This window comes from Stegostoma tigrinum, chromosome 2 (assembly GCF_030684315.1).
Source record: "Stegostoma tigrinum isolate sSteTig4 chromosome 2, sSteTig4.hap1, whole genome shotgun sequence".
Lineage (NCBI taxonomy): Eukaryota > Metazoa > Chordata > Chondrichthyes > Orectolobiformes > Stegostomatidae > Stegostoma > Stegostoma tigrinum.
In genome coordinates this window covers 108,567,542-108,580,665 of record NC_081355.1, presented here as the reverse complement: position 1 = coordinate 108,580,665, position 13,124 = coordinate 108,567,542, and the positions used below count along the sequence as shown (strand labels likewise).

General features: G+C 40.6%; 1 protein-coding gene across 6 annotated transcripts in view; it reads left to right on the top strand.

The window, feature by feature from the left end:
- The window catches only part of ankib1a (ankyrin repeat and IBR domain containing 1a), a 90,857-nt gene that overhangs the window by 42,074 nt on the left and 35,659 nt on the right, over positions 1–13,124 (top strand). For all 6 annotated transcript variants that reach the window (XM_048554217.2, XM_048554235.2, XM_048554210.2 and 3 more), the window contains 2 exons: positions 3,797–3,941; positions 7,982–8,145. In XM_048554217.2, the coding sequence (XP_048410174.1) occupies positions 3,797–3,941; positions 7,982–8,145 (309 nt within the window). The remainder of the gene's footprint in view (positions 1–3,796; positions 3,942–7,981; positions 8,146–13,124) is intronic.

Genomic DNA, 13,124 nt, shown 5'->3' with positions numbered 1-13,124 from the left:
TCATGACAAAGAAAGGATGTTTGGTGTGACTTCTAGGGAAAATAGATGGCTTTTGAATTTTTAATGTTAATAGACTTGAAGATTTATAATTATAATTATATAATACTGGAGAAAAAAATGCTGATAATAATTTAGATCGCCCAATTGACACAACCTTGGTATGCAAATACTTTTGGATAAGATGCCATGCAAATAGACGATTTATTAATGTCAAGTCTTTTATCTGTGTAGCTGAGCATTCCCTGTGTCCACTCTTGCACACATTTTGCCTGTTAATGAAGACCTGAACTCATCCCTTTTTACTTCCTTTCATTTAAGCTTTTTTCTTCTTTTCCTTCCTTTTTGTCCGTGCCCTAGCTCAGGAATTCTCTCCCTTGAACCCCTCAGTTTCTTGTCCATCCTTTTAAAACAATTCTTGAAACTTACCTCTTTGACCAAGCACTTTTGATGATAAATCCTAATATCGCATTACACAGTTCAGTGTAACTATTGAATCCCTACAGCATAGAAATAGGTCTTTGCCCCATCGAGTTCACACTGACCGTCCTGAAGAACATCCCACCCAGACCCAGACCCCCGCTCATCCTCCATCCCTGTAACTCTATATTTTCCTATATTTCTCTATAATCCACCTATCCTGCACACTCCTAGACACTGGCAATTTAATGTGGCTAAGCCACCTAACTTGCACATCTTTGGATTGGGGGAGGAAACCAACGCAGATGTAGGGAAAATGTGCAAACTCCACACAAACGGTCACCTAAGGTTGGAACTGAACCTGGTCCCTAGCACTGAGGCAGTAGTGCTAGCGACTGAGCCACTGCACTGCCTTAATTTTGTCTAATTTTGCTTTGAATGACTCTTGTGAAATGCCACGACAATTAATTCATCCCCAAAATTCTGGAATTTCTTTGCCAAATATCACCACTTCTCATATTCGCCTTCTTTGAACGCTCCTGAAAATCCATGACTTTTGCAAAGCAAATCTCAAATCTCTTAGTATGCCTTAATGTCACATTTTCTTTATAAGTTTCCTGTGAACTGTCTTGGGATGTTTTATTATGCTAAAAAACTGAATAAACACAATTTAAATATCTTGGGATAACTTTTATACTTAAGATGGTATGGTGTCTTGATATTTTGCTGCTGCTGGAACAGCAGACTTCTTGCCCTTGAACGAGCCAGTTTAAAAAAAGTAGTTTATCTTCCAGGATGTTAACCTTAAATAATAGGTAACTGTTTTCTGTAAAACTTTGTGAAGGGATCAAAACGACAGGGCGCAGATTTGATGTAATTGGTAATAGATGCAAAAGTGACGCTTTCATGAAGTAAGATCTGCAGTGCATTCCTGGAGAGTAGTAGAGGCAGTAAAAGCATGGGCCAAAAAGTGGCCTCCTGTGTTCTAACAGTTTTGTTTAGGGCACTCTAAAACACAAGAAATTCTTTTGAAAGTTGAAGGGTAGGAAGAGATCACAGATTAAGAGCGATGGGGTGAGCAGGTGAGGTCATGAAGAAATTTAATAATGTAGAATTTTAAAATTTCGGTTGTTTGGTGATGATCCAGTGTAAATCAATGAACACCAGTGCCAGTTGCATTGTGGGCAACAAGCCTCTGGACTAACTCGTGATTGCAGAAGGTGCCCTGAAACATAAGACATAGCAAGGTTGGCCAGCTCAGCGATTTCCTGTGCTGTGTTTCCACGTAGCCGTGAAAGATCTGTACATCTCTCTGTGCCCCTTGTTTGTGACATCTGTGCATAAAAATAATAGATTGCATACCTCAAAGCAAGTTTCCCTTAAAAATTATGTCACAACTACTGAACAATTTCACAAAATTTCTCGCCTGTAAGCAAAACTTGATGTATTATCTAATATATTGCTTTATGCTTGTATAGTCAGACCTTGTGGAGTTGGGTCAGAAAATACGAATGGCCAGCAATGCTGAGAAAAAAAAGCTGGTGTTTAAAGATGAGCAGCAATCAGCACTTAAAATAATACGCAGTGATGTTGCAGTGCTTTCAACATTCCTGCCCCATATCTTTCATATAATTATACTGTATATAAGTGTTCAAAAGAATCTAAAATTGAAATTCCAGATTTGAAACATCTAAAGTCACCTTTCTGAGGCAGCATTGTCCAGCAGGTTTCCAGTACAGGAGGTTTGGCAACTCATTTCCAAAAGACTGTGACTGGTGCTGAAAATGAGTAAAACCAAATACCACAACATGAATGATTTTTAGTGAGCTCCAGTGTGAATCAGGGGAGATTCTAAGATCTTGTTTAACAGTGATGTTCTCCTCTTTCTACTCATGACTGATTTTGTTTTTCTTGCCCAAGCCACCCTCACACTTGTATCATTCTCCTCAAGATTCCTTTTTCTTTTGCAAATTACCTCCTTGAATTCTTTAGTTTCTAGTTTGAGAAAATGAATACAATCACATTACAATGTAAAACAACGCTAGAAGGACACGTCGGTATTGTTTATTTAGATATTAGAACATTGCAGCGCAGTACAGGCCCTTCGGCCCTCGGTGTTGCGCCGACCTGTGAAACCAACCTGAAGCCCATCTAACCTACACTATTCCGTTGTCATCCATATGTTTATCCAACGACCATTTAAATGCCCTTAAACTTGGCAAGTCTATGACTGTTGCAGGTAGGGCATTCCACGCCCTTACTACTGAGTAAAGAACCTACCTCTGACATCTGTTCTATATGTATCTCCCCTCAATTTCCATGTCCCCTTGTGCTAACATCACCATCCAAGGAAAAAGGCTCTCACTATCCACCCCATCTAATCCTCTGATCATCTTGTATATCTCTATTAGGTCACCTCTTAACCTTCTTCTCTCTAACGAAAACAGCCGCATGTCCTTGCCTTTCCTCATAAGACCTTCCCTCCATACCATCCTGGTAAATCTCCTCTGCACCGTTTCCAATGCTTCCACATCCTTCCTATAATGCAGCGACCAGAACTGTACGCAATAATTCACATGCAGCCTGCAAAACATTTTGCCTCAGACCTACAAGTCAGCCTCAAAGTTGCATGCATTGATATGACCAGAAAGATTTCTTTGACCCAACTTCTGTGAGCCAACCAATTGCTGATCTTTCACCCGGGACATCTCATCCCAATGAAAGTCTCCAGTCAGTACAGTTATCACTGATGGTGTCTGTAGGAGTGGCTCATTGTACAGGTGTGATGCTCAGCTAGTTATGCTTCTTGATGTTTGAGTTAAACATGTATCAACCAGCATGACATAGGGTAAGTATGCAGGCAAATCACCCTGTATCTTCGATAGATGTCTTGGACATATGTGCCCAATAGGCCTTCTGTGGGATCCTGACATGGGTTTCCCAAATTGGGTCCGATCTCCAACATTCCAGATACCGGATAATGTCATAATTAAGTATTCACTGACAGAAATTTGGTTTTTTTTTGTTGATCATGTTGGCATTGCCAGTTAAAATTTAGGTAATTGATCCTGACTACAGATTTCTCAATTATACTCAACAGGCACTGCCAATGATATTCTTGGGTTTAAGTTTAATGTTTTAATAAAGATTAATTTGTCCACCATGTGTACTGAAATCTCTAATTGAAACAAGTTGCAGTGCAAATCTAAACTGTCTAAGACATAAAATCTGTTTAAAATGTAACACAGCCAGTAACTGGTTCAATCACTGCTAATCTCAAAATCTGAGCAGTTAAGTTTTGGCTGGTTTGAACTCGTAATTAACTATTAAGGCACGTCCAATTCCCTAATGTTTATACTAATAGCTATACTTTCAATAGGTTTTTGAATATCAAGATTCAAGAGGGAGAAGCCCACAATATAATTTGTCCCGCCTTTGACTGCTTTCAGCTAGTTCCTGTAGATATCATAGAAAACTTGGTTTCCAGAGAAATGGACAAACGTTATTTGCAGTTTGACATTAAGGTAAGCTTTGCAATCTGATAACCACTGAGGGTGATTTAAACTACTTAATTCAGTATTCATGTATTTGGTTACATAATATATACTTAAAAATGTTTGTTAGGATACTAACATTGTTCGCTTATATGATAAGTAAAGAGGTCACCATAGTCCCAAAAGACTACAGAGCTGTGCTCTCATTAGAGAGAGATGGCTGATGGTCGTTTAACCGGAGGGTCTTCATGCCTTAGGTGAGGGGCGAGGTCAAAAATGACAGACCTTCATGGTAGTGTTAAGCCAGTGCAGGAAATGAACCTATGCTGTTGGCATGGCGAAGCATTGCAAACCAGCCATCCCGCAAACTAAGTTGCAATGTAATAAGCTTTTAAGTAAAGTGTAGAAAACATCATATGCAATAGATTAATGGGAACTTGATGACTAATGGCATTGTTACGATGACAAGAACTTTAATCATTGTAACTCTTTAAGTACAAATTGAGGGATGATCCGGGGAAACAGCTACAGAAATTCAACTAAAGCAAGCAGCCAATTGCATTAATTTTCACAAATGACAAACTAGGAAATTTAAAACACTGATTATCCTTGTCTGTTTTATTTCACTGTCAGTAAAATGATATTAGCAGTGGACATATGAGGGATTAGAGAGATAGGAAAGTATTGAAAGCTTTTATATTACTTGTAAAACATTTCTATCATCATGCAAGCAAACTGCATTTGAAAAATGTAAAATTAGATTTTTTTAGGACCAACGAGATGACTCAGCTGTGATTATGAACTCAATCTGCCTTAAGAAAGTTACTAGTATAGATTCCAGTTGTTGTCACTTTCAGAGGAACAATGATGACAGGTGTTGACAGTATCATTGAAGACAATTGCTTGTTCTTTAGGCTTGTGTTACTTTTAGTTTTGGGTTTATATTTCAAAGGATATTAGAGGAAATATTAGAAAATCTTGAGTTGCTTTCTAATAGTATTGATCATGAAGGTAGTGTGTAACTGTGTGCTATGAAGTACGGAGGCCAGAAGACATAGGAGCAGAAATGGGCCATTCAGGACATTGATTTTGCTCAGTAAAATTGTGGCTGATCTGATAATACTCAATTCTGCTTTGTTCTCTTCTACATAACCCTTGATTCCCCTAGTGATTTAAAACTCTGCCACAGCTTTGAATATGCTCGATAGCCCAGGCTCAACACCTGTCTGCAGTTAAGAATTCCATGGATTCATCACCTTCTGAGAGAAGAAATTCCTCCTCATCTCTATCTTAACCGTGTGAACCCTTTATTCTGGGACTATGACCTTGGGTTCAGCAGGTTCTTTGTGATGAGAATGCTCAGGTGCTCTAATGTTCCATGCAGGATGATCGATGTACCAGTTCAGATGGTAGCATTGACATCTGATTCCAGATGTGGCTGCCCGCAAAGATCTTGGGTCCATGCAGAAGAAAAGGATTGGAATTTTGTTCTACTCCTGGGTCCCATCCATGGGGAAATGATCTTTCCCCATCTATACTGTAAATCCCCTAAGAATCTTGTAAACTTCAATAAAGTCACGTCTCAGTCTTCTAAATTCCAATGGATGTAGGCCCGAACTACTCAACCTCTCCTCTTAACACAGTCACTCCATACCTGGTATCAGTATAGTGAATGTTCTCTGGACAACCAACAATGATAGTGTAGATTTTCTTGGATAAGGATATCCTAAATTAATCTAGCCCCATTAACCAGCGTTTGGCCTATGTCCGTCTAAACCGTAAGGGTGCATTCAGTTCTTGAGCCCAGCAAGGCAACGTCATATGCAAAATCCAGGTTTGTGAACTAAAGCTGTTCCCCCTGAACCTATGACCAATCATTACCATTCTCATGATATCAGTAACTAAGACAAAAAGGGTTGGAGAGATTTGCAGCCTTGCCCTATTTCTGTGATGTTCAAGGAATCCATGGTAAGTTTATTAGTCAAAACTGAGATTTTTAATTATGCCTCAAATACTAATCTACCTCTCCAGGGTGCCGTTGTGCCTTGCTGAATATCAGAATGCTTGCAATGGACATTATTGAAGGCTTTCCTGAAATCAAGGAGATTGAAAACAAGTAGTTCCTGTTGGCTGAGAATTTGCTCTGAGTTGTTCTGAGCATAAAGATCTGCTCACTGCACGATCTGTGCCCCCCCCCCCCCCCCCAAACCAGCTTCAGTAAAGTAACCATCTTCTACTTTAAATCTGTTAAGGAGCACCATGCTGAAAACCTTACCATGTACTGACAGAAATGTTACACCCTTTTTTAACAACATCAGTTCCTTAACCTCATTCCGTTTCTCCCCCTTTGCAAAAAAAATGGGCTCTTGCAGCAGATCATTTTTCCCAACCTTTGTTGCAGTGGAGTTGAGCAACTGGATTCTGGATGCTCTGTTTTTTGAGGGGTGAAGGAAGAACACAAAGGAGTAAGTGCATGGTGATCGGAGCCTTGCGGTTTGCAAATGGGCATTTCTGTCATGTCAGAGCAGATCATGGGGTTACTGGCAGTTGGTGGGGATGTTGTCAGGCAGGATTGAGCAGTGGCTTTGGTGTGTGGTCATTGAGCCTCGTGGGTGTGGCATCCTTGATTCAGATATCAAACAGTGATGTGGTGCAGGAAGGTTGGTCTTTCGAGGCAACACCCAGTCTGTGAGGTAGCAGTTGTACTAAACTGGCACCAATTCAGTCAACTACTGCAGCGAACAAAGTTAAAATCAATATAGTGATGTTTAACATGTTTTATGGCCCCAATAACTTAATGTTAAAACAGCACTATGCTAAATGGAGCAATATTAAACATCAACTCCCTATGCTACTTATCCCATTGTCTTTGCTAAATGTTCTTTTCTTGTACCTTGCTCATCTTCAACTTCCTTAAGTCAATTAAATTCCACATTTAATCAGTGATACATTATTATTTGGTTCCACTGCTCATTTTGTTGATAACTTCCGCACGCTCCAATTTTTTTGCCCCTTCTTGAACATTTCCTGTTGTTTCTTTATGTTGCCTGACCTCCATTGTACTTTGAGTCTGGGGTGTTCCAGCTGAAAACAGGACACTGAAACAGCAAAAAGTAACCAAACCAGTAAACCACAGTGAAGGAGGTACAGCACATCACAAGATTTGCATATGCTGGTACTGGATGAAAGGCAAAAAGAAGTCTGATCTTTTGAACCCAATTTTCACAGTCATATCTCTGTAGAACCAGACTCCTCGTGTTTACTTGCTTTGTTTTCAAGTAGCACTGACTGAATAGAAACTGTAGATACTTTTTTCAAAATGACCCAAGCATGTGTTCAGACTGATCTGATCTGTTCACTTTTCATCCTGAGTTGCATCATTGAGCAAGCACTAGTCTGAACATTAATGCCAGAAGGTACAAATGATGTATTATAGACCAGTAATCTTAGGCAATCAGCAGAAAATGAATTATCACCCAGGTTTTCTATGTTTTTAACACTATTGAGTAACACTGTTGGGTGCATGATCTTTAGATTGGAGCACGTTAAATTTGGTTGACTGTCCTGATATCACTCATTCCCAGCACACTCCAATGACCATTCTCCGGTATGGTACTGAAAACTACCTTGACATGTTTGCAACTATCCTCTGATATGCCCCAAGGGAACACTGACACAAACAAGCCAAACATGCTGTGCCCTCCTTTTATCTGTCCTTTTGAGGCAAATTTTGATGTGTTAAATGCATTGTTATGAAGGAAATTTTCACACACTTGCATAAAGATTTAACATGAAGAAATATAATTTCAAAAGTTGTTATTGAAAATGTATTGACACAACGGATCTTAATAAATTTTGAGGCTCCAGTTTTACTTCTGTCTCTTACAAACAAAATACTGAGGATGGAGAAGTCTGTATATAAAAAAAACAAAAAACAAAATTGGATACCTGGCCTGAGTTGGGTTTTGATCCAGCTTGTGTAAATGTGAAAGCATTAAACCAACCACTTCTTTGGTTCTTAATGATTGTTCTTTGTCAAATTTCAATGCGTTAATTTTTTTTCATTTTAGGCTTTTGTGGAAAATAACCCAGTTATCAGATGGTGTCCCACTCCTGGTTGTGAAAGAGCAGTAAGATTAACCTGTCAAAGATCAGGTTCTACAATGGACCAACTAAGTTTTCCTCTACTAAGTGCACCAGCAGTGGATTGTGGAAAGGGGCACCTCTTCTGTTGGTTAGTGCTGAGAAATTTAAGTTGCAGATTTTAAAAAAATATTCAGTTACTAATTTCTACAGACTTACTTTTCTATTGTGAATCTTTATTGTAAGGAGTCACCAGGTGGTTATTTGCACTTTCTTAGGGCATACGATTGTCATTCTTTCATGATTATATGCATTCTTTATTGAACATAGCATACCTCAAATCAGTTGGATCCCAGAAGATAATTCACGAATCCTTCAGCATCAGAGTGCAGCCTTAACCCTGTGCTCATTTTATGTGATCATTGCTAATGAATTCATACTGTACTTGATTTGTTGATTTTTGTACTTATTGGATGAAATTACTGAGAGAGGCAAGGGAGGACATTGCTGGAGCCTTGAGGGAAATCTTTGTATCTCACTGGCTACAGGGAGGTCCCAGAGGATTGGAGAATAGCCAGTGTTGTTCCAATGCTTAAGAAGGGTGGCAAGGATAATCCAGCTAATTAAAGGCTGTTAAGCCTTAGATCAGGGGTAGGGAAATTATTGGAGAGGATTTTTCGAGGTAGGATTTATTCCAATCTGTAAATCAATGGGCATATTAGTGAGAGGCAACATGGTTTTGTGAAGAAGAGGTCGTGTCTCACTAACTTCGTTGACTTTTTTGAGGACGTGACAAAGATGATTGATGAGGGCCGGGCAGTGGATGTTGTCTACATGGACTTCAGTAAGGCCTTTGACAATGTCCCTCATGGCAGGCTGATACAAAAGGTAAAGTCGCATGGGGTCGAGGTGAGCTTGCAACATGGATAAAAAAAAAAACTGGCTCGGTCATAGAAGACAGAGGGTAGCAGTGGAAGGGTACATTTCTGAATAGAGGACTGTGACTAGTGGCATTCCTCAGGAATCAATGTTGGGACCTTTGCTGTTTCTAAGATATATAAATGATTTGGAAGAGAATGTAACTGGTCTGATTAGTAAGTTTGCTGATGACAATGGTTGGTAGAATTGTGGATAGCGATGAGGACCGTCAAAGGATACAGCGGGATATAGATCAGTTGATGACTTTGGCAGAGAGATGGCATTTGGAGTTTAATCTGGAAAAATGTAATTCATTTTGGAAGGTCTAATCCAGATGGAAAATATACGGTAAATGGCAGAACCCTTAAGAGTACTGATAGGCAGAGGGATCTGGGTGTACAGGTGCACAGGTCACTGAAAGTGGCAACCCTAGTGGAAAAGGTGATCAATAAGGCATATGGCATGCTTGCCTCCCTCGGCCGGGGCATTGAATTTTAAAAAAGGGAAGGTAATGTTGCAGCTTTATAGAACCTTAGTTAGGTCGAATTTGGAATATTGTGTTCAATTCTGGTCGCCACACTACCGGAAGGATGTGGTGGCTTTGGCGAGGGTACAGAAAAGATTTACCAGGATGATGCCTAGTATGGGGGGGCATTAGCTATGAGGAGAGGTTGGAGAAACTTGGATTGTCCTGACTGGAACAACAAATGTTGAGGGGTGACCTGATAGAGGTCTACAAGATTATAAAGGGCATGGACAGACTGGACAGTCAGAAGCTTTTTCCCAGGGTGGAAGAGTCAGTTACCAGGGGCCATGGGTTTAAGGTGCGAGGGGTAAGGTTTAAAGGTGATGTACGAGGCAAGTTTTTTTTACACAGAGGGAGGTGGTGCCTGGAACTGGCTGCCAGGGGAGTTAGTGGAAGCAGATACTATAGAGACTTTTAAAGGGCGTCTTGACAAATATATGAATAGGATTAGAAGAGGGATATGGTCCCCAGAAGGGTGTGGGGTTTTAGTTGTGACAGGTAGCATGTCGGTGCAGGCTTGGAGGGCTGAAGAGCCTGTTTCTGAACTGTAATTTTCTTTGTTCTAATCTCCATTTATTACATGGAATTTTGGGCTTTTTCCTGTTAATTTTGAAAATTGGCTAATTTAAATTTGGAGGTTAGACACTACTGAATAATGCACAGTATGGCCATAAATCATTTTCTGCTTATCTCTGCTTTACTCAGATTTTTTCCTTGCTGTCATGCTTCTCATTTTGTCCCATGGTTCTGTTGCTCAGTGGGTCAGCCATGCTGTAGATGAAGATAGTATGATGTTAACATTTACGTATAATCAATAAAAATGTTAAGTCTGCACAGACTTGCTGTCAACAAAACTTTGCAGCCTACTTGCAAACTTTCCTCACTACCATATATCCTCTGAATTTTAACCCTTCAAGGCATGCTCTTACTGACATTACAGCATATTTTTCTAACCAGTATTTCTGCCCTACTTCCCATTTTTACTTGTCTATTTCTCAATAATACATATTCCTGAATACTAACCACCCAATTCTTGGAAACACTGGTTGCACTTGCAGGTTACCAATCTTATTCATCAAGCATTATTCACTTGCCTGTTTACATCCATGAATTGTAAACCTTTATTTGTTTTCCTTATACTCTCAGTTTGAACCTAATTTATGCAGTGCTACTCCTTCTGTATGCTATTCAAAACATTTGTTTTATCCTACCTCTGCTCTCTTGTACCATATTCTAATGCTATCCTTTGCCACCTTAGTTCACTCTCTGTCAACTCACAACATGAACCTGACGAGGAGCACCACAGGTTCAGACTGTTAAAATATAACCTGTCCTTCATTAACCAGAGGCTTCAGTTGTAGAACTGATATCAATATTCCAAGAAGTTGAAACCTTCCATTTTGTACAATACTTCAAATAATTGAACCTTCTTATCCTCATAAGTTGCCATCTTTACTCCTTCAGTCCTTGTCTGTCTGTCTCTCGCTCTCTCTCTCTCGCTCTCTCTCTCTCGCTCTCTCTCTCTCGCGCTCTCTCTCTCGCGCTCTCTCTCTCGCGCTCTCTCTCTCGCTCTCTCTCTCGCGCTCTCTCTCTCTCGCTCTCTCTCTCTCGCTCTCTCTCTCGCTCTCTCTCGCTCTCTCTCTCGCTCTCTCTCGCTCTCTCTCTCTCGCTCTCGCTCTCTCTCTCGCTCTCTCTCTCGCTCTCGCTCTCGCGCGCTCTCTCTCGCTCTCGCGCGCTCTCTCTCGCTCTCGCGCGCTCTCTCTCGCTCTCGCGCGCTCTCTCTCGCTCTCGCATGCTCTCTCTCGCTCTCTCTCTCTCCCTCCCTCCCTCGGTGCTTCTCTCGCATGCTGTCTGTCACTCTCTAGAATTTTTTCTGAGGATTCGAGTCTTTGGAACTCCTTGCCACTAAGAGTTACGGGGGCAGAGTCCTCTTGTATAATTAAGATTAGATTCTTGGTTACTGGGAGAATTGAGGAATAAGGGGAAAGAACAGTGAAGTGGATGTGAGGAATGCCAGATCGGGGCTGGAGGGGCCAAAAGGCCAACTCCTGTTCTTTTGTCTTATGGCTTTCTGTTCTTGTGTCTTATGGCTTCACCCACTCACTTTTACTTAATCAACACTTCTAGTTGGAATGTAATGTGAAAAAATGGGAGGTTTGGCAGGAAGGGTCGAGAAGCTGAATATTGTATTAACGGGAAAAGACTGCAAAAAGCTGCAGCGCAAAGGGATTGGGGGTTCTTGTGCATGAATTATGAAGGACAAAGGAACTGATGGCATTGTTACTGAGTTTGCAGATGACACAAAAATAGATTGAGGGGCAAGTGGTGTTGAGGAGACGGTGTGTTTGCAGAAGGACTTGGGCATGCTAGGCGAGTGGAAAAAGAAGTAGCAGATTGTATATACTATGGGAGAATGTAATTATAAGTACTTTGGTAGGAAGAATAGACGTGTATAATATTTTCTAAACTGGGAAGTCTGAAGCACAAAGGGACTGAGGGTCCTGGTTCAAGATGTTCTTAAGGTTAACATGCAGACTCAGTTGGCAGTTAGGAAGGCAAATGCAATGTTAACATTCTTTTTGAGAGGACTAGAATACAGAAGGAAAGATGTGCTTTTGAGACTTTATAAGGCTCTGTTGAATCTGCATTTGGAATTTGTGTGCAGTTCTGGGCCCCATATCTAAGGAAAAATGTGCTGCGTTGGAGGACCCCAGAGGACATTTACAAGAATGATCCTGGGGATGAAGGGCTTGTCACATGAGAAGTGGTTGAGGACTGTACGTCTGTAATTGATGGAGTTTAGAAGGATGAGGGGGTTGGTTTGATTGAAACTTAGTGTGGAAAAGATGTTACCATTAGCAGGGGAGGCGGGGGCTCGGGGAGAAGACATGGCCTTTTAGAACTGAATTGAGAAGGAATTTCTTCAGCAAGAGGGTGGTGACTCTATGGAATTCATTGCTGCAAGGACTGTGGAAGCTAAGTCATTTAGTGTATTTGAGAGAGATTGATAGATTCTTGTTTAGTAAGGGGATCAGGGATTGAAGGGAGAAGGTAAGAGAATGAAGTTGAGAAATATGCTCACCTTGATAGAATGGCAAAATAAACTCAATGAGCTGAATGGCCTCCATTCTGCTCCTATAACTTTATGGGTCCTACGGAATCATAAAAAGCTAGCATTAAGTTCATTGGACAATAGGAAATGGAAATTTTCTTTATTTCCCTCACAAGCAATTGTGTATATTTCAAAGAAACTGGAATACAAAGATCTGAAATTCTTGCTTAAACTATACAGGGTAGTAGTTAGATCACACCTGAAAAACTGTGAACAGTTTTGATCCCCTTATCTAAGAAAGGCTGCATTGGCATTGAAAACAGACCAGAGAGAAGGGTTCACTCGGTTAATCCCAGGGATTTTCCTCATCAGAGGAGGTTGTGTAATTTGGGCCTGCACTTGTTGGAGTTTAGATTGAGAGCAGGATTCTTACAGGACTGGGTTGGGTAGATACTGAGATGCTATTTTCCCTTGTGGGAGAGTCCAGAACTAGAGGGCACAATCTTCGAGTAAGGGATCACTTAGTTAGGACAGCAATGAGGAGGAATTCCTTCTCTGAAGATCGTGAATCTTCGGAATTTTTTTACTGCAAAAGGCTGTCAAGACTCTGGCATTAAGTAAATAGTATGTTGAG